The following is a 24420-nucleotide window of genomic DNA, read 5'->3' on the forward strand; positions in this document are numbered from 1 at the left end:
ACCCACCCCCCGCCCCGTTATTTTCAAGCAAATTCCAGACAACATAGTATTTTATCTATAAGTATTCAAGATGTGCTTTGAATGCCTTAAAAGTTTCAGTAAAGTCAAAAATGAAAACTTCCATGTTTTGAGATCCTTCCTATAGGAAGATCATGTCTCGCTTAGAGACCTAAGGGCAGTGATCCTCAAAGCAGGGAATGGGGAGATGATTTTTTCCAATGATGACTTGGGGGCGATTTCAGACTTCTTGTCCTCACAGGCTTGTCCTCCCCATCCCCTCCCACGTATAGTTGAAAATGCAGCCTTTGATTCTTCCTAGAACTGGTTTACTTTGAGTGTTAGAGCCAGAATACTCTATAGAGAACCACTGCTTAGGGGAAAAAGTGATTCCAGAAGCTTTCCCACTCAAGAACCACTTTTTTGGGGGGTAATTTTTAACCACCAGGCATGGAACTGTTTACAAGTATATTTATTTCCTGCCATCTTAGCCAGAGTATGCTGGATGGTAGTTAGTTGTCCCTCTATACTTACAGGGTGCTTTCAACACAGTCTTCCAAGCTGTGGAATGCTTAGTTTTATAGTTTGCCTCCCTCATTGCCATTTTATTCCCTGCCAACATACTTTTCTTAATCTCTTTTAAATCTGCTAAGGGTGAAGAAGCAAGGTATATAAAGGCATATAAAGTTAGAGTAAATGAACTGCGAAGGTGGGTTTTTTGTTTGTTTGTTTTGTTTTTGCTTGTTTCTTGAGCAAAGTGTATGTTGTTGGGATTAAGGGCTTTCTGGTATTTGATGGCTTCCAGGATGTTTTGGCTTCATTTCCTGGAGTTTGACGATACTGAGCGTGCGTGTGGTTGCCATGTGGGCCCCTTTAGCGGGGGTCAGGCACCACTGGAGTGGGTCCTAAAGCAGGAATCTTCGTTCTAACCTCAAATACAGCTCTAAATACAGACATTTGGGCAAAATTCTCTCTCCCAGTGCTGGATGTTTGCAAGTAAGTTAGCTGGAGGGAGAGGAAGGAATTTAAAAATGTGACCCTTCTGCCTTTGTTGTTTAGTTATTTAACAACTAACAGGGGCTTGTGCTTCAAACCTTGCACCACATTTTACTTGGCTTCAAATAATTTCGACATACAGCTATCATCTGGGTATTCCAAAGCACTAAAATTTATAGACGAAACCAACAGTGTGATTTTTCACCGAACAGAACACCGTTCCTCTCTGCTCTTCTTTAAGGGGGAATCAGAGAAGGCATTTTCCATAGTCCTTTTTGCCCTATGCCCTCCTACCCTTTTTATTTATTTTATTTTATTTTATTTTATTTTTTAAAGATTTTATTTATTTATTTGACAGAGATAGAGACAGCCAGCAAGAGAGGGAACACAAGCAGGGGGAGTGGGAGAGGAAGAAGCAGGCTCACAGCAGAAAAGCCTGATGTGGGGCTCGATCCCATAACGCCAGGATCACGCCCTGAGCGGAAGGCAGACGCTTAACCGCTGTGCCACCCAGGCGCCCCTACCCTTTTTTTAAACTCTCCTTAGAAAAGGGACATAGTACTTTTCAAAACTGAGCTGTGCCTCCTGCAGGTTTATACACAGGATGGACTAATTGCATCATTTTTTCCTTTCTCACACCCAGACCAGGGTTACATAGTTCTGTGAGGTGTGCTTGGGAGTTGTAATAATGTGGAATGCTGGAAGAATTCCAGACACTGTTAGTAAATACAGAATGCAGCTGAACAGCAGTTAGCTTCTGTTCGTGATTTTAGAACTCACCCTTAGGGAAAAAAAAAAAAGCAAGGCAAGTATACATAATATAGCATGGGAAATAAAAGGATGACCGTATTTAAGATTCAGATTTTAATTTCCATCTTTTCCCCTGAAGACTGTGCAGGTAATTGAGGAAAGATGAAAGATTAAGCTGTATTTGGTTGATATTTTGAAAGGTCTCTTCACTTCTTACCCATCATGTTTAACATTTTTTCGATCAGCCAGCTGACTTTTTCTATATCATGAGAAAGCTGGCTTTACTTTGTGTTTTCAACTTTTCAACTTGGCAGGTATTTTGTTGATATGTTTAGGGGGGAAAAAAGGAAGTAGAAAGTAAATCCACAGCTGATAGTTAACAGATGGACACTTACATATTAGATCTTTTAGGAGGCTGATTGGTCAGGAATGAGTTTTAGAAGTGACTTTGAAGCTTTTCTGTATGTTCTCTCCTACTGTAATGTCTATTCTATAGGAGGCCTTTAAAGTGTAGTGTTTACAGAGCAAATATCCCTACAAATTGCTTTCGGCAATCATGGGCACATTGGAATTCTTTGTCCCATCAGTAATTCCATTGTAGTTTTTGCAAAGAACTTCCATGGGATTGACATCTCTCTGGTCTCTGAGACCACCCCCAGTCTAAGACACATCAAGGGCTGGAAAAGGCAAACTTGGGTGGTGGGAATATTCTTTTAGAAATCTCGGTTCAATTTTTTTCCCCCAAAGAGCACAAGTGAGTTGAATAACTCCTCCTCCCTCTTCTCCAGAATTTAGCCTCTCTTAGGGCTCTGAAAGTCAGACCTATCTCAGGCTTCAAATTCCTCAGGTGTCACTTGAGGTCACCTGGAGGCCCCTGCCCTAGCTTGGCCTCAAAAACTCAGCCACTTCAGGATTCATTCTTTCATCATAATGACAGATATTTATTTAGCTTTCTGCCATGTCCAAAGGAGACTACAAATCTGAATCTGACACAACTCCTTCCCTTCAAAATTCTCTTTGGGGAGCTAAGACACACCCAGGGGTTTCTCTGGCGTGAGGGAGACTGTCATATGCCATCATCTGTAGAGATAGAGCCAAATGGGTTATAAGACCAACAGCTATTTGGAATCAATTTCCACTGGGAAAAAAAAAAAAAGACACTATACTCGTTATTGACGAAGATAAGAAAAAGGCCACAGCCTTCTTACACGCCTAGGATGGGCTCTTTATGGGAGCGTTTCTTAGTGATTGGCTCCTTTCTCCTCCAGGTATCAGCGTTTGGGGGATTACAAGGTGGAGTGCTGGGAGAATACAGGGTTCAAGTTTAATACTTCAGTTTCCCTGTGGACTTGTTATACCTTTGTGTCCAACTCCCGTGTTGCTTTGCCTTTTTTTTTTTTTTCTTTCTTTCTTTCTTTCTTTCTTTCTTTCTTTCTTTCTTTCTTTCTTCCTTTCTTTTTTTTAATGTAGGTGGTAAGGTACTCAAGTCCTTCTTTTCACAGCTGCTCTGCTATCCTTTGAGTCTGGCTTCCTGTATGAGGGGGAGTGGGAAGGGGACATGTGCACACCCACAGAAGCGTTTCCTCATTGACTTCTCACAAACCAGCGGGGTGGGTATTATCTTCACAGATGAGTAAACTGAGGCTGGGAGAAGTTAAGCCACTTGGTGTTCTCCGAGGCCTGTTCTTGCAGGAAGGTTTGCACGTGTTCCGTTTGTTTCCTGAGTAAATTTTGGTCCTTGGAGAGGACCTCCCTGCTCCACTGCACTTCATGCCTTCTGTCACCAGGGTGTCCTTCCTCCGGGCAGCCTTCAGTGTGCACCTGCCAGTTGCTTCATGGACACAAAGACCCTGGGAGCTGGAGAGGTCAGAGCATTGATGGCACTTTCCCTGTGATTTTTTTCCCCCCACATTTGCTTCAATATATTCCCAGCCACTCTCATCACTAAAGGGCTAGGGCCTAACTCTTCTCTGATGCCACTTTTCTCTCGAAGGGACATCTTTGAAAAAGAGGATCAGCAGATGATGTTTTGAAGTTCGAATATGTTACTGTTGTTTTGGAAAAAAAAAAAAATCACGAGTCAGCGCTGTTGGTTTTACTATCTATGCTAACGACAAAAAGAGCCCCTTCCGTTAAACGTCCATGAACAGGTCTCAGCAACATTTGCAGCTTGGTATTATTTGCTGGATATGTTCTTGAAGAGTAGATAAAACTCGATCTTTTAAGTGACTTTATTTGTAAAGGTGCTTTCCAAAACAACAACAACAAATCTTACAGTAAATAGAATGATGAGCCCCTAATTTGATCTCTTTTGAAAACCCAGTTTTATCAGGAAAATCTAACGCGTCATAAACATGTGAGCTTTTTAGGAGACTATGGCACTTGGTTCTAGGTTTTATAATGTTGTTCGTGTGCTGCAGTAAATAGGAGACCCCTGAGAACCACAAGGACAAAGTCATTGGAGTGCCAGGAGCCAGACTATTTAACAGAGAGGGACTGGCTTGTAATAGATTTCACATCCAGTCTTCTGTCTGGTGGCGTATCTTAATCCTTGCTCCCTCTGCCCATCAAGGACCAAGTGAAGGAATTAGGCTTCAATACAGAGGGTACTGGGTTCCGTGTAACGAAGAACTCCGTGCCTGTATAAATAAAAGATAGACTCTCGGGATACATGTGCTATGGATTCTTTGAGAGCTAAACATGACGGAAAATTCTTAGACTCTTAAGATGGTAAAACTGAAAGGGACTAAGAGGTCATCTTCTTGAACCGAGGTTACAGGTGAGTATCTCGGAGATTGTTTACTTGAAATCATTTAGGTGGAGCCCGTCCTAGAGGCGAGGGGTGTCTTCAATGAGCTGCTGGTACAGCTCTATGACCGCACAAGTTCTGGGTGTGAACGAACTTTTAATTTAGATGAAAGATGTGGGTGTGAAAGATGGAGAAAACATGTCTCTGGCTCTGGAGGAGTTTAGAGTCAAACGTGCTAATACTTTTAACACAAGTTTGGTATGTTAAAATACACAGAAATGATGTGGGAGTTAAGACAAAGAATACTTTGATGGGAGGGATCAGAGACATCTATTGAAAGAGGCAGCTGCATTTAGTACTGGCATTGAGGGTTTTCTTTCTTTTTTTTTTTTAAACCTTTTGACTGTGAACATTTTTAGGTATACAGAAAAGCTGAAAGAACAATAAAGTGAATATCTGTACACCCATCATCTAGATTCAACAACTCTTAATGTTTTGTCCTATTTGGTCAACTCTGAATTCGTGTATGTATGTATTGGGGTTTTTTTAGCCATTTGTGAGTAAATTACAGATATTATGACATTTTTACCCCCTAGATGTATCTACTGGCATCTCCTGAAACATTCTGTTAGATAAGCACAATTCTGCTATCAAAAACAGGAGAAAATTATGAGTAATACATTAATATCATCTAATTTCTATTCCCTATTTCAAATTTTCCTAATTGTCTCATGTCTTTTATAGCTATTTTTTTAAACCTGGATTTGATTAAAGTTCACGCATTGCGTTTTGTTTTTAGAAGTCCTAAATCTCTTTTACGCCAGAGTTCACGCCCTCCCCCACCCCCACATTCCCACCCCNATTCCCACCCACCCCCATTCAATTTGTTTGTTTTAGGACATTGACTTTTCAGACCACTTTTCTTAAAATTTTTTTCTTGATACCTTACCTGGCAAGTTTCTTACAAATTGAAGATTTAAGTGGCTTTAAAAATCTTTAAAATGACCAGGTATTTTCTAGGAGATCTATTGCCAGATTGTTGGACGTTGCTTCTGACATTCCATTTTTAGTAGCTGACATATTTAAAATATACCGATCTTTATTTGCAAAGATAATATAAGGCAATTGTAAAATGTTACAATTTAGAAATGTATACAGTATAGAGAGTTCTATATAATATCACCTCTCTCTAGCCCTGTTCATCCCTTTAGTGAACTTACATTCTTTCCCATTAGTTTGTGTGTTTTTGTTTATTATAAAAATTGCAATCATCTCTATATTTTGTGTACATTTACTTTTTATTTCACTAACTGTGCATTATGGATGGCGTCCTATAGAATATACAGCAGGGGTTGTTTTTGGTAGTGGCTGGGATAAACGTGTACCCAGCCAGCCACATTCTTTCATAGGTGTTTAAGGTGAGACACACCCAAATATACAGTACCTGGCCCAGGATTAGAAATGTGGCTTATGCCCACAGAGCAAATATTTTTCTTTGAGGCTCCCTGGTTAATGTACAAGTTAAATCTTGGTGTCTTCTGCCCTGTGCTTCAACAAGTGAGGGAATGAATGTGTGAGTAGTCCACTCTTAAGGGCTCTGTATTTGAATTCGGGGTCTCTCTTTTTTGCTTTTTTGGGTGGGTTCCTACATCGTCTTTTCTGCAGATATCAGACCATCAGGTTGGCCTACCTTAGAGGTAAACATGACACTCTGCCAACACAAAGTGATTTAGAAACGTTAATAGATTTTACCAAGCCACAGTCTCTAGCATGTGTATTTTAAGCCATCATAAAACATATACCTGTCATGCTAAGGAATGTGCCAGAGGGCAGGCATCAAAGACTGGCCGAGGCAGTCTGGGGAGTATGTTTTGCTGTGTTGTAGGGTTGTGCCCTGACAACCTCGGTGAGGCCTGGGGTACTGACAGGGAGTGGTTTCTAAATCATAAAGCCACTTTATTTATTAATTCAGGAATTTCTGTAAGTAGTTATTCATATTTGCCCATTTAAGTGTCGAGGGACTCAGAGGTAATTCTGTGGATGAAGGATGTGTAGACAGGCTGAATCTGCTTGAGTTAAAGTTAACAGAACAGTCGTATGAGCAAGAGATGGTCTTTTGAACTTATGGAGAAGGGAAAGTGGAACAGAAAGGCTGTCTGGACATTTCTGGCTTCTTTGCAATATATGATTCATGAGCTCCCAGTGGGAGTGTTGCTGGCTCGGGGTGGAACGGTAAAGCCACTTTTGTTGTTATTGTTTTATTCTTGTGTTCTCCATGGCAATCATGTTATCAGTCACCTTGGGTGGGACATCAGGGTGTCTGTACATCTCATTATTAGTAAGTTAAATTATCTGTAATTTGGTGGCAAGGCTTTTGCATCAAGCGTTTTGTAAAAGAACAAAATGATAGTCGGGTGGTTCCCCACATCTAACTGTGTAACTGGTGAAGAAAAACACTTAGAATTGTGATATTAAATGCACAAAAGGATTCACGTATTTGAAACTTTTTGTAATGTAGAATGTTGCTGACTATAAAATGTGCATTCCTTCTATTTTCTATCATCCATTCTAAGTGTATAAAGTAAATAAGAAGATGAAGCAAATAACAGAATATTAAAATAAGAATAAAGACACATGTTAATGAAAAGAAAGAAGCAGTATTGCAAAGAGGGAGGAGGAACAAGGTAAGATCCTAAGTTCAGGATCTTACTGAACTCCTCGGACCTCACTTCTTTCTTCTGTAAAAGGGAAACGTAAAATCTACACCATCAGGTGTCGATGTTAATGAGATCGAAGTGAGTTAATCTATTTAGAAGTTAAACAGTGCCCAGGTTCCACTCCTGCTGCTTTCTTGAGTGGACGGGATGGTACAGTGAAAGCAGCATGTGTCTTTAAGTTGCACCGACTTCGGTTTGAATCCTGGCTTTGCCATTCACTCTGTGCATCCTTGGATGAGTTCATCTCTCTGACCCTCAGTGGCCTCAGCTATTGAGTGGATTTTATCAGATCCCCCTTGTAAGATCATTTAAAGAGCATGGCCTCTGCCAAGATGCTTGGGAGCTGCGGAGCTTGCTGCTTCCCGAATCTGGATGTCCGTCCGTCGGGGGCTGCGTGCTCACGTGTGCGCGGAACACGGGCCGCGGCATCTATAGCTTGCCCCGCAGCTAATGACCTTGCTGCTCTTCCGTTCACAGCGATCCTCCGGAGTGCCGCGCTGGGCATGGACACCTCTCTGGGCACCAGGAGGAGCACGCGCGGTGGTGTCCTCGCCGAGGCACGAAGCTGCTGAGGCCGTTTCAGGGGCGTGGGCGCCGGGAGAGGAAGGCGGCGTGGGAGGGCCGCCTCGCCATGCCTTTCGGCCTGAAGCTCCGCCGGACGCGGCGCTACAACGTCCTGAGCAAGAACTGCTTTGTCACGCGCATCCGCCTGCTGGACAGCAATGTGATCGAGTGCACGCTGTCGGTGGAGAGCACCGGGCAGGAGTGCCTGGAGGCGGTGGCTCAGAGGCTGGAGTTGCGGGAGGTAAGAGCGTGTGTTGGGGGGTGGAGTGGGGGCGGGGGGTGGTGCTGCTGAGCTGGAACTCCCCAAAGGGACCGCCCCCCTGCCCCTTGGCACCTGCCCGGCTTTCCAGCCCCAGCCTCGTGTTTAGAAGGATCCTGCTGTCCTTGGCATGGCCTTGATCTTGCAGCCTCGGCCGGTCAGGACTTGGGCGGGGTGGTGGCTGCGCTTTTGTTCCCGCCGGTAAGGAGGTTTTGGGGGGAGCGTCTAATGCCATCGTCGCTCTTTCAGACCATCGAGTGGGTAGCTGGTGTTTGGCCTTCCAGCTGCACGTCTAGGAGAAAACGCCCACGGAGGGATGGATGCAGCTGCTTTTAGTTTTTGCTTGTTTGTGTCTATATTTTCCTCTTCAAAGAGGGGGAAAAATTGGAAAAGTATTTAAAACGAGCATGACGAGCGAGGCTTTTTGTGGACACTTGTAAAATGGGTGTTTTGTTCCTTTCAGGATTCCTCATGACCCTCCTTTTCTTGGCGCTGTCTGGCAGGCTTCTCCCGGCTTTAAGCAGAGCCAGGGTTGGCTGTGGAGGTGGTCACGTGATCCCTCCGGAATGGGACTCCTAGGGCAGCATGTCCTCTATAACAAGCAAGCCCCGCTGTGTCCAGCCTTACAGACATTCAGGAGTGGAGGCTTTCTCAAGAACAACCCCCCCCCCACTCCACACACACATACACACACACACACACGTGCAGATGTGTCCTGAGAGCTGTGACAGTTGGCAGCATGGAAGTGACTGCAAGCCCCTGAGATCTGAGGACCAGGAAAAGCTCTGTGGTTGTCCTAGGCCCTGTGCCCATGTCGCCTGCCACGTCAAGGTGGTGGTGTGAGGGGGTGCTAGCTGCTGGAAGTGATGGTGTTTGATGTCATCCTGCTCACCTGTCATGATCCACCTTCTCACCCTATGCACACAGGAAATGGGGTCTGGCAAGCTCTTCCTCTCCCCTTGGCGTTCCCTGGGGGACTGTTCCACCTGAGCACTTCTGTCTCCTGCCAGTCTTCGTGTTTATGCTTTGGTATCTGTGATCGGGGCTTCCTTTGAAGTTCATTTTCCTGTGATGGAGACTGTCCTGTCCCACAGATACACGCAGCTTGGTAGCTGACCCCGCGGAAAAACATGGGACGTTTTCTGACCTTGCAGGTGGAAAGCGGGTTTCTTTTTGCTTATCAGTGGCACATTTGGGTATACGTATTTAAATATACGCATAAAGGAGAAACCTTAAGACTAGAGATAGGATGGTTAGAAGACTGGTCTAAATCTCTTGCACAAAGTTTAGTTCTAGGTCATTTAAAAAGATATGCAGTAGTTCGACTTCTGAGTATTCTCAGTAACTCACATTAGGATAATGATTCTTGGCACGCGTTGGGAGGCATTCTAGCATGCGCTTAAGCAGTTAGAAGCTCAGTCTTTCGTGTCTTGGACTTGGGTGCAAATCATAGTTCTGTCATTTAGAAGTTAGGTGTGCTTGGAAAAGTTACTGACCTTCTCTGGGCATCCGTTTTCTCACCTATAAAAGGGGAATAATGATATTCACCGTACGTATCTTATGGGGCCTGTTGTCAATATTGAAAGAGATACAGTATGGGAAATGCGTAGCGCTGCGTCTGATAATTTATAATTGTCCCAGTTTTAGTGTCTTGAGAATTTTTGATTGAAGAAAATCTCGAGCACCCGTAGTTTGTCAGGTACTGTGTTAGGACTTGATGAATGAAGGTAAATAGGGTATAATTTTGTCTTCCAGCTATGCATGGTGAGTAGGGGAATCCAGCATTTAAATTGAAGATTGAATGCGATCCCTACTAAATTGCAGTGCAGGGGCAGGCCTGAAAGGCAATAGCTCCCCTTAGAGTTGTGCGGTATGCAGCCTACAGCACTGACTGCGGAGGCCCTGGGAGCGGGAGAGGATGTTCGGTGAAAGATGAACAGAGCCTTCACTCTCTGAATGGGGACATGAAGGATGCCTAGGGCTTCAGCAGGTGGAAAAGGGAGCAAAGCCATCCAGGGCGTGGGGAATTGGATTTTTGAAAATGCAAGGATTCAGAAGGGCAGGCGCCATTCTTGGGGGCTAAGAAGGCATCTCTGAATCACCAGGTAGAGCTGGAGTCTAAGGTGCAAGAGGAGGCGGGTCTGGAGATGTGTATGGTAATAATTACTCTCAACAGACTATTGTTTCTCTCAGCGAGAGGGCAAAGGTCAAACCCGGATTAGCTCACAACTGTGTTGTCACAAAGGATAAAGCAGTGAAGTCCAGATTCTACTGTCAAGCATGTGTTGCAGTGTGATTGATCTTCTAATGCTAAGGTGGGGTTGACATTTAACGCTGGCTTTATTTTGACATGCTCTAAATGGGCGCATCCACATTAGAGCAAATCACTTTCTTTTTTTAATTGTGCGCTTTTGTTCTGTGAGGGATGACGTTGAGGGTATGGCCTTTCGTGCAACAGTACTATAGCTGCTTTCGAATTAAAGGGTGAGATCAAGCAATCTGCTTTGTTCTTCAATTACACGTACACACCTCGAGGAGGAATGCCTTCTTCCAGAAGCAGAGGGGGAGGGGATGAACGTAGGGTCTGCTCTACTCACTGACTTTCTTTGTGTTCGAGTCATTTTCCAAATAGAGCTGATGGAGCTTGAGAGGAGAAAGTGAAAATCCGTCTAAAATATAGCAAAATGTTTAGTCTCTATGAAGGCTTGGAACCCAGATTATGGTGGCTATTTGGCTTTGCCATTAGAAGTGTTCTGAAGTCTAGGTGTATCCTAGACTTTATAATAGCTTTATATTAGGAAAGGAAAATTAATTTTGATTTTTTGATCTATATTAATTATCCTTTGTGTTTTTCCACTTTGTTTTATTTTAAAAATTGATTTGACTTTTTTTTTTAAGATTTTATTTATTCATTCGACAGAGAGAGAGACAGCCAGTGCGAGAGGGAACACAAGCAGGGGGAGTGGGAGAGGAAGAAGCAGGCTCCCAGCAGAGGAGCCTGATGTGGGGCTCGATCCCAGAACGCCAGGATCACACCCTGAGCCGAAGGCAGATGCTTAACGACTGAGCCACTCAGGCGCCCCAAAAATCTATTTGACTTCTTAAAGCAGTTTTAGCTTAATAGCAAAATTGAGTGGAAAACAGTCCCGTATGCCTCCTTCTCCCCCATCCCCCACCCTCCCCTACACCAGACTAGGACATTGGTGACAGTCAGATGAACACACATTTACGCGTCATGATCCCCCAGACCCATAGTTTACATTAAGGTAAACTCTTGGCGGTGTGCATTCTATGGGTTTTGACAAGCGCATAAGGACATGGATCCATGTGGCAGACTTTCTGAGAGCCACGTCTGGTTTTGAAGGTACTGATGTGCTTTCATTTCAGATGGCAGCGAGAGGACCCAGGCCTGGCCGTTCCGGTCAGCAAATACAGACAGGGCTTGAGGGAAGCTGCGTATGAGAGGGTCCCCGCTCCCAGAAACCCTGGAGTTTAGAGACGAGGACAAACAAGAAACAAAGCAAAGGGTACAACCCGTGCTGAGGTGCAGAAACAGGAAAGCATGTGGAATTTTCAGGGAAGGGCAGAGTTCGTTTTGCACTGATCTGCGCGTGCACGCGTGCGTGTGTGTGTGTGTGAGAGAGCCCGTGTACTTGTGGAGGGGTCACGGCAGGGAGGGTGGGGATGTAGAAAGGCAGGCAGGAGTCAGCTTTTGAATGGATTGATTTGTCTGGCTAGGGATTTTTGAACCGAAATCTGTTTCCAAAGTGTGTCGCAGAAATCACAGAAATCACTGCCGCCTTTTAAGGCACCACGTCTTGTGCCGAGCGCCCTCCCCCTATCAAGTCATTGGATTCTCTTAACTCCGTGAGGTGGCTCCCCTGGCTGTGTCCACGTTACAGATGGGGACACTGCAGCTCAGGGTGACCTGCTGGCCGTGCGGGGCCAGCTCAGTCCCAGGTGGGCTGACTCCACTGTTTCAGTCCCTCGGGGTGCGTGTGTAGTGGCAGAAAAGGAGCCTGGTAAAATGCTTTGGGAAACACCCTCATCAGTGCTATTTTTTTTTTTCCCTAAAGGTGTTGAACTCAGTGTTTCACAATTATTTTAGCCTCCTGTTAAGTCCTCTTTCAACTGTTGGGAGCATAAAGCACTGCTGTGAGATGGGAAGCCTTCTGAGGATTTCAGGGTGGAGCGTGCCAGGAATACCTTGCATCTTAGGAAGGGGACCAAATAGCAGAAAGAGAGGATTGGGGTGACAGGAGGGACAGAGATGCTAGCTGGGTGGACTTAACAATAGGCCTGGCAAGAAGAAATAAAATGGACTCCTCAGGAAAAAAACAATTTTTTTTAATTGCTTTAAGTTCAGGGAAAAAAAATAGGTATGAATTTCTGGCTAGGAACTCTTTTTTTTTTTTTAATATTTTATTTATTTGAGACAGAGAGCAAGCGCAAGCCACAGGAGAGGCAGGCAGAGAGAGGGGGAGAAGCAGACTCCTCGCTGAGCGGGGAGCCCGATGTGGGACTCGATCCCATGACCCTGGGATCATGACCTGAGCTGAAGCCAGATGCTTAATCTGCTTATCCGACTGAGCCATCCAGGTGCCCCTAGGAACTCTTATTTAAGGAAAAGACTTTAAGATATAGAGGCTCAGAAAATTAGAATTCTGATAATATGGTTAAAACATGTTTGGATTAATGGATGTCACCCTTTTCTTCAAATGAGATCTTAGGTGGAACTTCAGTGTATAAAATGGAGCTGTTGTGTTTGCAGAGGGAATGGATATCTGGAACCCCTTGTCCTTGTGCCTTGTGTCCAGTACAGTTTGAAAATCACTGACCTAGGTTAGGAGAGAAATAGCTAAAACGGTGTAACTTATGGCTTGTTCTTATATTTAAAAAATAAATGCATGGAGAAGCAGCAGGGTTTATGGCTGTGAATGTGAGCGTGGACCAAGCTGCCTGAGTTTGAGTCCCGCCTCTGCCATTTATTACCTGTGTCATCTTGGATAGTTACTTGACTGCTCTGTGCCTCGGTTTCCTCATCTGTAAATGGAAATGGTAATAGTAACCTCCATGAGTTGTTGGGAGGATTAAAAGAGTTAGTTTTCAATGCTGCCACAGTGTTACAGAGCTTTGTTACATGGGAAGCACTCAATATGCTGGTCTCCTCTGTGAGACAGCACGTGGGCTCTCTAGACTCTGCCACAACGCTTACAAAGAGTGGGCTCTTACCCTTTTTTAAATCTACTTATTTCATGGTTAGACAGCTTGAATTATTAGAAACCGTGATCATACATTTAGGCAGAATCTCTCAGCTTCTTTAACAGTTATTAAGATTGTATTGTCCCAATATGGTAGCCACTGGCCACATGTGGCCACTGAATATTCGAAGTGTGGCTAGTTTGAACCGAGATGTGCTGTTAGTGTAAAATACACCTCAGATTCTAAAGATCGAATATGAAAAAGGTTAAAATAGCTCTTTAATAATTTTTATATTAGTTACATGTTGAAAGCATACTATTTTGAATATATTATTTTCAATGAAATTTATTAAAATTAATTTCACTTCTCTGTACTTTTTTAATGTAGCTATTAGAAAATTTAAAATTAAATATGGGGCTTACATTATATTTCACTAAACAGTACTCTTCTAAGAAAGGCAAGGAGGCCATGTTAATAGTAATAAGGAATATTAAGAACTTTACTGGAATATAAAGAATTCCAGTAAAATGTAGAAATATGCCAGAATTATTTCCTTCAGGGATAATCTTGACTTTACTTTTAACTAAAGAATAATAAAGGGAGGAGGGATAAATAATTTCGCAAAGGTACCTTCATGACTAAACTCTCTTCAAGACAGAATCGTTTCTTTATCAGGAAGTGTACTCTTAGGAATGGCGCTAACTCTTGGACCTCTCCTACGACTAGACTAAGGAGCCCCGGTTTGTACAGGAACCTTAAAAAAAAAATCCCTAATCATTTCATAGGGTGGGTGATCCTCAGATTTATCCCCTTTTTCTTTTGCAAATTTATATTTTCCTTTTTACTAAAAGGTGATTTATCCCAAGCTGTGGGCACAGTAGAAACATCCCACATTTTGCTGTTTTCATAACAGCTAGAATTTGTAAAGATCCTGAATCTTAACTAGCTTAAGCTAACTTCCATGAAGGATATTTCTTTTTTTTTTTTTTTTAAAGATTTTTTAATTTATTTATTCGACTGAGATAGAGACAGCCAGCGAGAGAGGGAACACAAGCAGGGGGAGTGGGAGAGGAAGAAGCAGGCTCATAGAGAAAGAGCCTGATGTGGGGCTCGATCCCATAACGCCGGGATCACGCCCTGAGCCGAAGGCAGACGCTTAACCGCTGTGCCACCCAGGCACCCCATGAAGGATATTTCTGTGGTTTGATCGTATGCTAATTTTCTGGGCACTGGTAATGTAACCTGCCATGATGAGAGTACTCGGTTCAGTGGAATGCCTCATTTCCTGGCCTGTCCGATAATAGTGGCATTTGCTGTATTTCAGAGCCTGAGCCTCGCCATACCCACATACGTTTGTATTTGCACAGGACTAAAATCACACTGATGGAGAATGAGCTAAAGAGTAGACTGCCGGGAGATCTCTTGGCTTTGAATTTTGTATTGCCTTTTGCCTTTGTCAAGATTATAACGTGAGATCTTGTTAGCATACTGTCAGTTCTGTGAGGCAGACTGGAACCGGTGTCTGTTTTCTCGATAGAGAGCTTGTAGGTGAAATAATTTCCCCTGTCTTAACTTGTAAGTCTTCATATTTCTGGAGATTTTGAGTGAGCTGGACAGCCTCAGAAGAGTGATTTTTTTTTTTTTCTCCCTTGGCTATGAGGTTTGCTTCTTGGGCCTGTGTTATTTTACAGTCTCATTTCTGATACTTTGATGAAAATGGGCTAGCCAGATGGAGATGGGGCAGTTGTTACTTAGAGACGTGTCGGTTACAGAATCCCAGACCCGCCCAGAACAGAGGTGCGTTACACACAAGGTAATGGACCACTGTCCAACTCCTGTCGAGCCGTTTATTTTCCAAAGCCGTTGGGATGAAATGGCATCAAGTGCTGTTTCAGAGTCTGCTTCTGGACATCTTTTGAAGCATTTTCCATGCCTCAGTGCAAATTTTAATGCTTGTGTGTAATTCTCGTCTATTTTATGTGAAGGCATACCAACTCTGTTTCTTAATTTACAGCCGAAGTGCTGGCTATGACAGGCAGCCTATTCCAACGAAATGCAAGATAGTTCAGACTCTTGCTTCTGGATGATTAACTCTTCAGAATGCTTGAGATAAGATCATGGATTTAATTCCTGGTAATTGCCAAGGCTGCACCTGTAACCCTTGCAAATTGCATCAAAGCCACGCCATTGGTCGCAAAACTGGAAAAACAAAATCCTCAAAGAATCTTTCCCTATTAATAGCTCGTGTGGGGGATACCGCCATCTCTACAGATAAAGGAACAAACAAACGACAACAACTCAAACTGTTTTTAAAGGCCTTATTCACTAGCATCTTTTTCTTGGTACTGAAGGAGGGATCTCACTTGGGCGCTAAAATATTCACGCACCAGTCTGCCACTGAAGAAACTATTTTTGAGTGGCTGTATGTATTTCTGCTTCCTCCGTTAAAATGAAAAACTCCAAACCAAATAGAGCAGGAAACCACTCCTACGAAAATGTCACGTTCGTGTGTCTCTCCTCACACTGTTTCTTAGTAGTACATTTTTAGTCATTGATTCCAAGATGTGGTTCCTTTCCCTGGGAACCCTTTCTTCTTTTTTCTTCATTGCAGCGAGCTCATTGCAGAACTCAAAGCACCAGACCTGTTTTCTGAGGAAAACCAGAGAAATTAAATGGGGTTTATAGCTCACTCAGACGTATCGTGAGGATTAGCTGGACCTGGCTTACGTTTGCAGCTTCAGAGAGAAATAGAAGTGCCTGGGGTTACTTACTCGGGTGATAGGATGGGATCCTTTTGGTCAGGGAGGAGGCGGTTTCTATTTGGAATCACCCCACCACATTCTCCTGAACCGTGTGGCAGTGGTTAGCAGGGCAGCTCAGCTTTCGGGAGGATTCAGTGGGAGTTGAAGCTGGCAAGTGAGTTATGAACCAGCCTGGTGTGGTCTCAGCTGGGCCTGCTGGGATTAATGGTCCCTTGGCTAATACACAGGAAGTTGATGGGTGCACATGCTGGTGTCAGTGAGAGGTTAGTTTCTCATGCCTTTTCCTGGGAGCCACTGTGTAGACGTGGCACAATAAACTTGTGCTGTGTCAGAAACTTGAGTAGAGCAGGCTGAGAACTCTGAGACGGGGTCTTTCTCCTCTGTTGAATACTCCAGAGTAGGGAGATAGCTAGAGGAAGAATGGGGGGTGGGGGTGGTAGGTTGGGAATGGAGGAAGCTACCTGATGGGGATCTTGTAATGGGGATTTTCTTTCCCATGAGATAACTGAATTCAGCATCTCTAAAATTAGTTTTTTCTGGCCATTTAGGGGAAACTGTGGCTTCCAGGTTACCTACCTCTATCAGTTCTCCCTTGTGCTGGACACCCTACTCCTTGAGTAGTAATGTAGTTATCTCATTGGACAAATGCATAGTGGGTCGCTCAGATGTCCTCCGGAAAATACTGCGTGGCAGCAACAAAAAAATTGTATGCCCTGAGTTAGGTTTTTTTTTTTTTAATTTTTTTTTTTTTTTAAGATTTTATTTTTATTTATGTGACAGAGAGACAGCCAGCAAGAGAGGGAACACAGCAGGGGGAGTGGGAGAGGAAGAAGCAGGCTCCCAGCAGAGGAGCCCGATGCGGGGCTCGATCCCGGAACACCGGGATCACGCCCTGAGCTGAAGGCAGACACTCAACGACTGCGCTACCCAGGTGCCCCCCTGAGTTAGGTTTTTGCAGTTGACGTGGTTTATGTTGTTATTCACAGCTCTGTACTGTTAATTATGGCTCAAGACTGTTACTGTGCTCTCTCGTGTACCTCGTCCTCCTTTTCATGGTTTGCATGTGTATATGCCTATATCTGTGTGCGTTCACGTGCGTGTGTGTGCCACGAAATAGTCTTTCTCGGGCTGCTTTTTGGGGGAAGATAGGTCTGATTTAATGACTGGTGGGTGGGAATGAGAAAAGGAAATTTAAAATACTAGCCTTCAAAGCACAGGAGCAGTAAACATTTTAAAAACTTTTTTGGGGGGCAAAGTTGATTGTAGAATGTCTATGCAGTTAATGTGGACCCGTTCTAATTTAAATGTTACTCATTTGAGGGGATGTTGTCATTGGAATGAAGTATGGATCATAACATGATACCCCCAAATGTCAGGACCGCTTTTAGTGAAAGTTAATAAATCATGGTTTGGCTTGTTAAGCAATTGCAAAGCTTGTCCTCCCTTTCTCCACCCAGGCTTATAAAAGTGCTCTTTTCCAATGAAAGTAACTGTTACATAGCATGTAACTGTTGACACATATTACCTCGTTTATTCTATGCAAACTCACTCCTAGCCACCCAGAAGGCAGTGGCATACCCTTAAACAACACTGTGCTCCATACAGGAATTCAGAATGGAGAACTGCCTTGGACCCTTTTCAGACAGTTTATTAAATTAGCACCCAGATTACCTCATTTACAGGTTAGCTTAAACCTCGATCTATAAGCATAGATCCCCTAGGACAGCATCAGGGTGATTCCATTGTCCCATAAACATCTGTAAGCCTCTAAAGAAAATCTTAGGGGAGGCACTATTTTGTGATTATTTTTTTCTTACACCTTTTAGGTTTTTATGTTACTTACAGGCCTTCCAGCTTCTACTTTTGCCTGCTTTTTCTCATTTATTTCCAGATAACCTCTGTTTTCTAATTGTGTGGTTCATAGACAGGCCAGGAGTGCCCGCGAAAAAGATTCTTGAGGCTTGTCTGCTTTCATTTACCGATGACACTGGTGATGATGATGGTAGTGATGGTAGTGATATGGTGATGATGATGGTGATGGTGACGACAGTAGCAGCAACAGAAAGATCCGCTGCTGAAGTAGTTATTAACGTGTGCCGTGCGCACGGTTCAAGACATGATCTCATTTGTGTCCCTCACAGCCTGTGGGCGATGGCTGTAAGAGTCATCCCCATCTTACAGATGAGAAAGCTTTCACACCCTGGAGGCCCAGCCGCTTGTATGGAGTCATTAAGACAGTGAGTGCAAACCCTGGGAGATGAACGGACTTCACAGCCTGTTTTCCTCCACAGCCACATTTCATTTCCTCTACATCATCCGTCACATCGGAACAGCTAACAGACTCACCAAAGCTGGGAAGTGAATGATAGGGTCAGAATTCACTCAAGCAATGTGTCCAAGCCGATGGAAATAAAACCTTGGCTCTGTTTGTTGGCATTCTGTTGCTCGAGAAATTCATAGATTCCTCCTGTGAACTTGCCCTTTAGAGCATCATGGAGCAAAGCTGATGAAGTCCTTGTTCTCATCTGAAGGCACATGCATTTGAAAATATCCTATGGCGTGTGTGGGTCGGGAGCTTTATAAGCGAGGACGTGTCTGGTTTTCTAGTGAAGTCAGAGGCAAAACTTTCATTACAGATTTTGGTAGGGTTGTGGCAGGGATTGATCTGTGGTCACGTTGAGGAGACGGCCAGCTGCAGTGGGAACATCGGCCCAAGAATGCCTTTGGAAATTAAACATTGTAATGAAAACATTCTTTTGAAGGCAGATTTCCAGGTGTGCTGTAAACTGTTCTAAGCTATAATTGAAATATAAAAGAATATTTCAAAAGCAGTGATCTGTTTTTTGGTGATTGTTTTGCTAATCCTGAAATCCTAGCACGAATTAATGTAAAGACAGGATTGGATGCATAAAAGTGCCTGTTTTAATCATTTAGCACGTTGTTCAAAACTGAACTGGTTGAGGCTTCAAGTCTAAGGGTGAAAATCTCACTTTCATCTCTCAAATCCCACCATAATCTGCCAAGAACAGCCACCAGGGGCTCCTGTGGCAGCTGTGAAGGCATCCTCCCATTCTCAAAGCCTGAGGTGCGGGAGAGATTGGCGGCAGTTCATGTATAATGACGTGGCAGAGGCCGATGTTTTCAAAACGCTTCACGAAGACTCCGAACGAGTGAATCAGCTTTCTGTGAAACTCTGGGACCGTGTGTGGAAGTCGTCTGAGATGGGGAAGGCTTCAGTTGGCAGAAGGTTTTGTCTTAGTTGAGTAATAAGTTATTTTGCAGCAGGTGCAAGAACTATGTTTGCCTTTGCCAGCGTGTTCCACGTGAGAGCGGGAGGCATCCCGAAGGCACGGGAAAGTCAGCCTTGGGAGTGTAGGAGGAAAGCCAACACTGCCCCCACCCCGCACCCCCCCCCTTACCGAGCAGAGGTACGTCAGGATGCACACGGACAAGCAGTAACTGTGGGTACGAATACTGCATCGGGTACTCGGTGTAGATCGAGGCACGTGGTTTTTTTGAGCTTGTCCCAAAGTTAGAAAGTACAAGCTGGATCCTGGTGTTTGAGCTGGGAAACCAAATGTGACATGAGGTGCTGGAGTCTTATTTCCCTGTGCAGTCATGGGCTACCCCTTATGAGCAGAAACTGATGCTATTTTCCCCTTTTATCCAGACGCACTACTTCGGCCTTTGGTTTCTCAGCAAGAGCCAGCAAGCACGATGGGTGGAGCTGGAGAAACCTCTGAAGAAACATCTGGACAAATTTGCTAATGAGCCTCTGCTTTTCTTTGGAGTCATGTTCTATGTGCCAAATGTGTCATGGCTTCAGCAAGAGGCCACAAGGTAGGTGCATTTTTTTTTCTCCCGTGTTCTGTATAAGGGTGTGGATTCACCGCGGGGCTTCAGATGAAGTGGGTGAGCAGGTTGATGCAGGGGTGTGTACGTGCAGGTGTGGGTAGTGGGGGACAGGGTGGAGCAGTTGGGGATTGTTTACCGGTTGCTTTGCAGCTTTAGAATTGTGGTTTGAATCCATGGTGCTCATCACCCTGGGGGTTCCCTGTGGTGCTAATAAGGTCGCAGTGATCCTGAGGCAGTCGAATATGGTGTCTAGCAGCAGAGAAGTATCTGTTGGAGGCTGGGGTTCAAATGGATGTGCCAGAATTTGATAAAGAATTAACCACCTCATACTTGTTTGGTCTACTCTTTCCCTGAAAATGCTCTCAAGCAAAATGTGGCATCAGACTTGGATTTGAGGATTGAGAAGGTAACTAAAGATGGGAGCAGAGTTGAGGAGAACATTGAGAGGGTGAGAGTTTTGCTTGTCCTTGGTCACAGAAGAAGGGACAGGAAGCCACTGGTAGAGAGGAGACCTGAGATTGGTCCTCCCCTCCCACTCATTGGCTGTTCTGCCTGGAAGAAACCGCCTGCCATCTTTGAAATGATACTTTCCCCTCATCTGTAAAGTGAGGGATTTGCATACGTTTCTCAAGTTCTGCTAAGTCTGCTGTGCCATGAATGAAACCGTGTTGGTTGGTGTTAGTACAGCTCACTTATTGGTAAGAGTTTTCCATTAAAATATGCAGAGGGGGCATATCCCCTCATCAAATGGTTCTTTCTGGTAATAAAGGGAATTAAATTAACCTTCTTTTTTTCACCTTTTACTTGGATAATGGCATTCAGGGTACCTGGGAAGCAATACTAGTGACATACTGAGAAGAAGCAGTGTTGTCCTTGACTGTGGCACGTGTAGTTGCTTAGATTTTGAACTTTTAAAATAAGGACGCACTTAAAATTTTTGTATACATTTTACAGTGATAGTTTCCATCTTCTTCTTTTTTTTTTTAATCAAAATCTTTTGTTAACTGGGTGGTATTTCTGTCAGCAGAGGCCATGAAATAGTTCACAGCCTGACCCAGAAAACCCGTGTTCTGTCTTCCTGGTGTCATTCGTTTGAAGCACTTGGGTGGCTGTGGTGCACTCTTTTCAAGTTCGTGCACTTACGTAGGTTCCTTTCTGTACAAGAAGTCATTAACTCCTCAGAATAGGACAGTTTTCCCTGGCCTCTGAATCCTCCCGAGCACTTCACACAGGGTCAGGAACATGGCATTAGGCTATTAAGTCCTTGCCGATTCGTGGCTCTCAGGCTATGAAATGCAAGGCAGTGGGTAACAAGGTGAAACATGGACTGTAAGTTAACACATATCGGGCAAAGTTCAGTCTGTAAGAAAAGATGAAGTGTTGCTACTCTGGACAGACTTATGCCGGAAGGTCTGTTGAGGAAGAACAGCTGAAGTAACGGGTGAGGGACTCCGCAGTTGGGCTTTATGACGTTAAAACAGGTTGGTTAAGCTTAGAAAAATGAAGACTTGCAAGAGTGCAGTAGCTGCCTCTGGAAATTGGAAGACTGTTGTGGGGAGGGAATTCTGTGTTAGCTCTGGAGTGCAAAATTCGGGCCCGTAATAAGTGAAGTGCAAGGACTTGAGAAAGACTTTGGTTATTTGACTCAACACAGGAACACTGTTTCTGTTTTCTTTTTTTTTTTTTCTTTTTTAAGATTTTATTTATTTATTTGAGAGAGATACAGATAGAAAGAGCGGGAGCTGGGAAGAGAGGGAGAAGCAGACTCCTCACTGAGCAGGGAGCCCCATGCAGGGCTCGATCCCAGGACACCAGGATATGACCCGAGCCAAAGGCAGATGCTCAACAGACTGAGACACGCAGGCGCCCCAGGAACACTGTTTCTAATAATTAAAGCCACAAAAAGGTGGAACAAGCAGACTTATAAAAGGGTGAGCACCCTCGTTCCTGGAAGTGCTGTGGGGTGGAATCTTGGGAGAGGAGACCGCCATATTGGGTAGGGGGTTGGACTAGATCAGTAGTTCTCAAACAGACCAGGGCCCGCTGTATCACAATTACCTGGAGCATTGACTGTAAGTGTGATTCTAGGGCTGTAACAGAAGTCTGAATTGGAATGTCTAGGCCTGGGGATCAGGAGAGTAAATTGTTTAAACAATATTCTTCAGGTACTTCTGATATTCATCCAGACTCGGTATTAACAAATTAGTTAACCTCTGAAGCTCTTGACAGTTTTAGATTTTCCAGGTTGTAGACTTCATGCCAGATCATTTGACTGTCAGTATGTGGATTCACAAGTGACACAGAAAGTGTTTAAATCTCAAATTGATGCACGGAGTGAGATTTATGATGGCAGGGGTTATTGAGACTGGAGATCAGGAAGGACCTCTTTCCTTCTTCTTTAGAATTTCTTTTTTGCTCAGTCGGTTTGGTTCATTTCAGATGAGTTTTGAATAAGGAGTGAATGAAATCTTTTCCAACCCAGGATTCTGACGCAAACTCTGTTACTGTCCTTTGAGCGGAAAAACTAAAAGAAAATAAAACTTGAAGGACATTTTTAGACTTACACATGGAACTAAGCTGTAAGACATAGTACTCTCTTTATGGCAAAGGATGTTTAAAGTTAGGAGCTCAGTTAACGTGAGGAGTTGTGGGTTTTTGTTTGTTTGGATTTTTTTTCCCACTGTTGAAAGATTTTTGTTGCTCCAAGGGGCCCCAAAACTGGAATGTTCCAAGGGATATCAGAGCAAGTGGAAGACTTCTGCTGGGGAGATGAGGAAATAAGAGAGAAAAGTGTTGTTAAATATAGAAAGGAGAATGGATGGAGAAAGGAGAGAGAGAGAAAATGGCATATACTTGGGAAGTGACCCAGTGTGATTCATGAGACGTTCCCTGGGTTGTGGACATATAGACTAGAGTACAAAGGAGACCTGGTTTGGATGGAATACCATTTTAAAATGCTCAAGGGTTCCTGGGTTTGGTGTTAGAGACCAATAAATGAGCTGAACTCTAGGCGAAGAATGCTGCTAGTGGTCATCAGGAGTCTTTGGGAATCTGAGCCTTCTTGGGAGGTTCTAGAAGCATCGGGGTCCGAACTGAATACTGAAACCATCTTCCAGGCAGAGCAGCCAAAGAAGAAGCAGTGGTGGTAGGGCAGGATTCCAGAGGAATGCTTCACAGAAGGCCCCAACAGCATTCATTAGGAGCGGGTTAGTGACTCACTCTTCAGCCATTTGCTGCTTTCTTAGTTACCAGGCATCTCAGGTGGAGCCGTGCTTTGGCGTCTCTGAGAGCACCTGGGATCTGCCAATCTGACACACACATACAAAAACAGTTAGTCTTTGTGATGCCCTGCAGAGTAAGATATTTGCATAGATTAGAAATAGGAATCTGTTTTTCACTGTGGGCAACCCGTTGGAGGAAGCAGCCATTCAACCATCTGTGCTTAAAAAATAAGCCTTTGTCTGGAGCCAACCAAACTTGTTTTCACCCAATGCATGTTTGCAATGGTTTGGCTGCTTCTATCTGAGAATAAAACAGGCTCTATAACATTAATAGGGCTCAGCCATTTCTTTCTGAATAAGGACAAAGAGTTTAGAATGAGTACTCTAGTTGTTTTGGGGGGTGATTGTGAACCCACATGTATCAAGACACATAGCAGTGGAAGGAGGGTGTATTTAAAAGTTTTGTATCTTGTCCCCAGACAATCCCACCCTTGAAAACTTGCAGGTACTTAATAGAATACTAGGAACAGCAGAACAAAAATTTGAGAATGATGTTGATTGTAAACTCTCTCAGAAAGTGATCGACTTTATTAAAATGATCAGGTCCAGATTTTTTTAATTAGAAAATGGAAAATTATCAAGTCCAGATTTTAAAAATTAGAACACTGGGAAGCTCTGCTCTTTTTGACATTCATTTTGATGCACTGTGTTTCCTCTCACCTCCTGGATATGATTTTTGAAGAACAAACCTCTTCATCAGAGAAGAAAATCTGCCAAGATGCTGTAATTGAGTTGGAGAAGAAATGGACAATTCAGGTTCTACCTTGAGGTGATAACTGAATAAGAAGATAAGAGATATCAAAAGGAGAATACACACACAGGAGTCCACATGGAAGGAGAAAAAAAAAATCTCTTGATATTCTTACGGAAGTGTGAAAAAGCTGATACAAAGAACACACTAGTAGACAGATGGACGATGAGTCATGAAACCATAGGAATTAAAGAGATTAAGACCAGGGTTTGTTAACCCCACTCCAAACTGTAAGATGCATTACCTTGGGGCTTTGAAAATGTCAGTTTTCCTACTTTGGTTAAAATGACTCAAGGGATGGGGCCACCATAATTTTTTCCACGTTGCTTTCCTTCTCTCCTCTTCCTTTTTGCCAGCTTCTCTGTTCAGCAGAGGGACTCTTGCTGGCGATTCCTCTTTCCCCATTATGTTCTCCTTCTGACTCTCAAAAGAAGGATTTTTGTCATGTGTTTTAATGATTTGCATAGCAACGGGCTCAGTATAAACACGGGGGTTTTCAGATTTTTCTGGACATAGAAAGAAAAAAGATGGTTGGTG

The 24420-nt window shown here is 43.7% G+C and overlaps 1 protein-coding gene across 2 annotated transcripts in view; it reads left to right on the forward strand.

Annotated features, from left to right (window-relative positions):
* The window catches only part of PTPN14 (protein tyrosine phosphatase non-receptor type 14), a 170671-nt gene that overhangs the window by 59510 nt on the left and 86741 nt on the right, over positions 1–24420 (forward strand). For both annotated transcript variants that reach the window (XM_034666854.1, XM_034666855.1), the window contains exons 2-3: positions 7687–8014; positions 19667–19836. In XM_034666854.1, coding sequence (XP_034522745.1) covers positions 7841–8014; positions 19667–19836 — 344 coding nt within the window. In that variant the 5' untranslated portion in view covers positions 7687–7840. The remainder of the gene's footprint in view (positions 1–7686; positions 8015–19666; positions 19837–24420) is intronic.

The sequence above is a fragment of the Ailuropoda melanoleuca genome, chromosome 8 (assembly GCF_002007445.2).
Source record: "Ailuropoda melanoleuca isolate Jingjing chromosome 8, ASM200744v2, whole genome shotgun sequence".
In the NCBI taxonomy this organism is placed as follows: domain Eukaryota; kingdom Metazoa; phylum Chordata; class Mammalia; order Carnivora; family Ursidae; genus Ailuropoda; species Ailuropoda melanoleuca.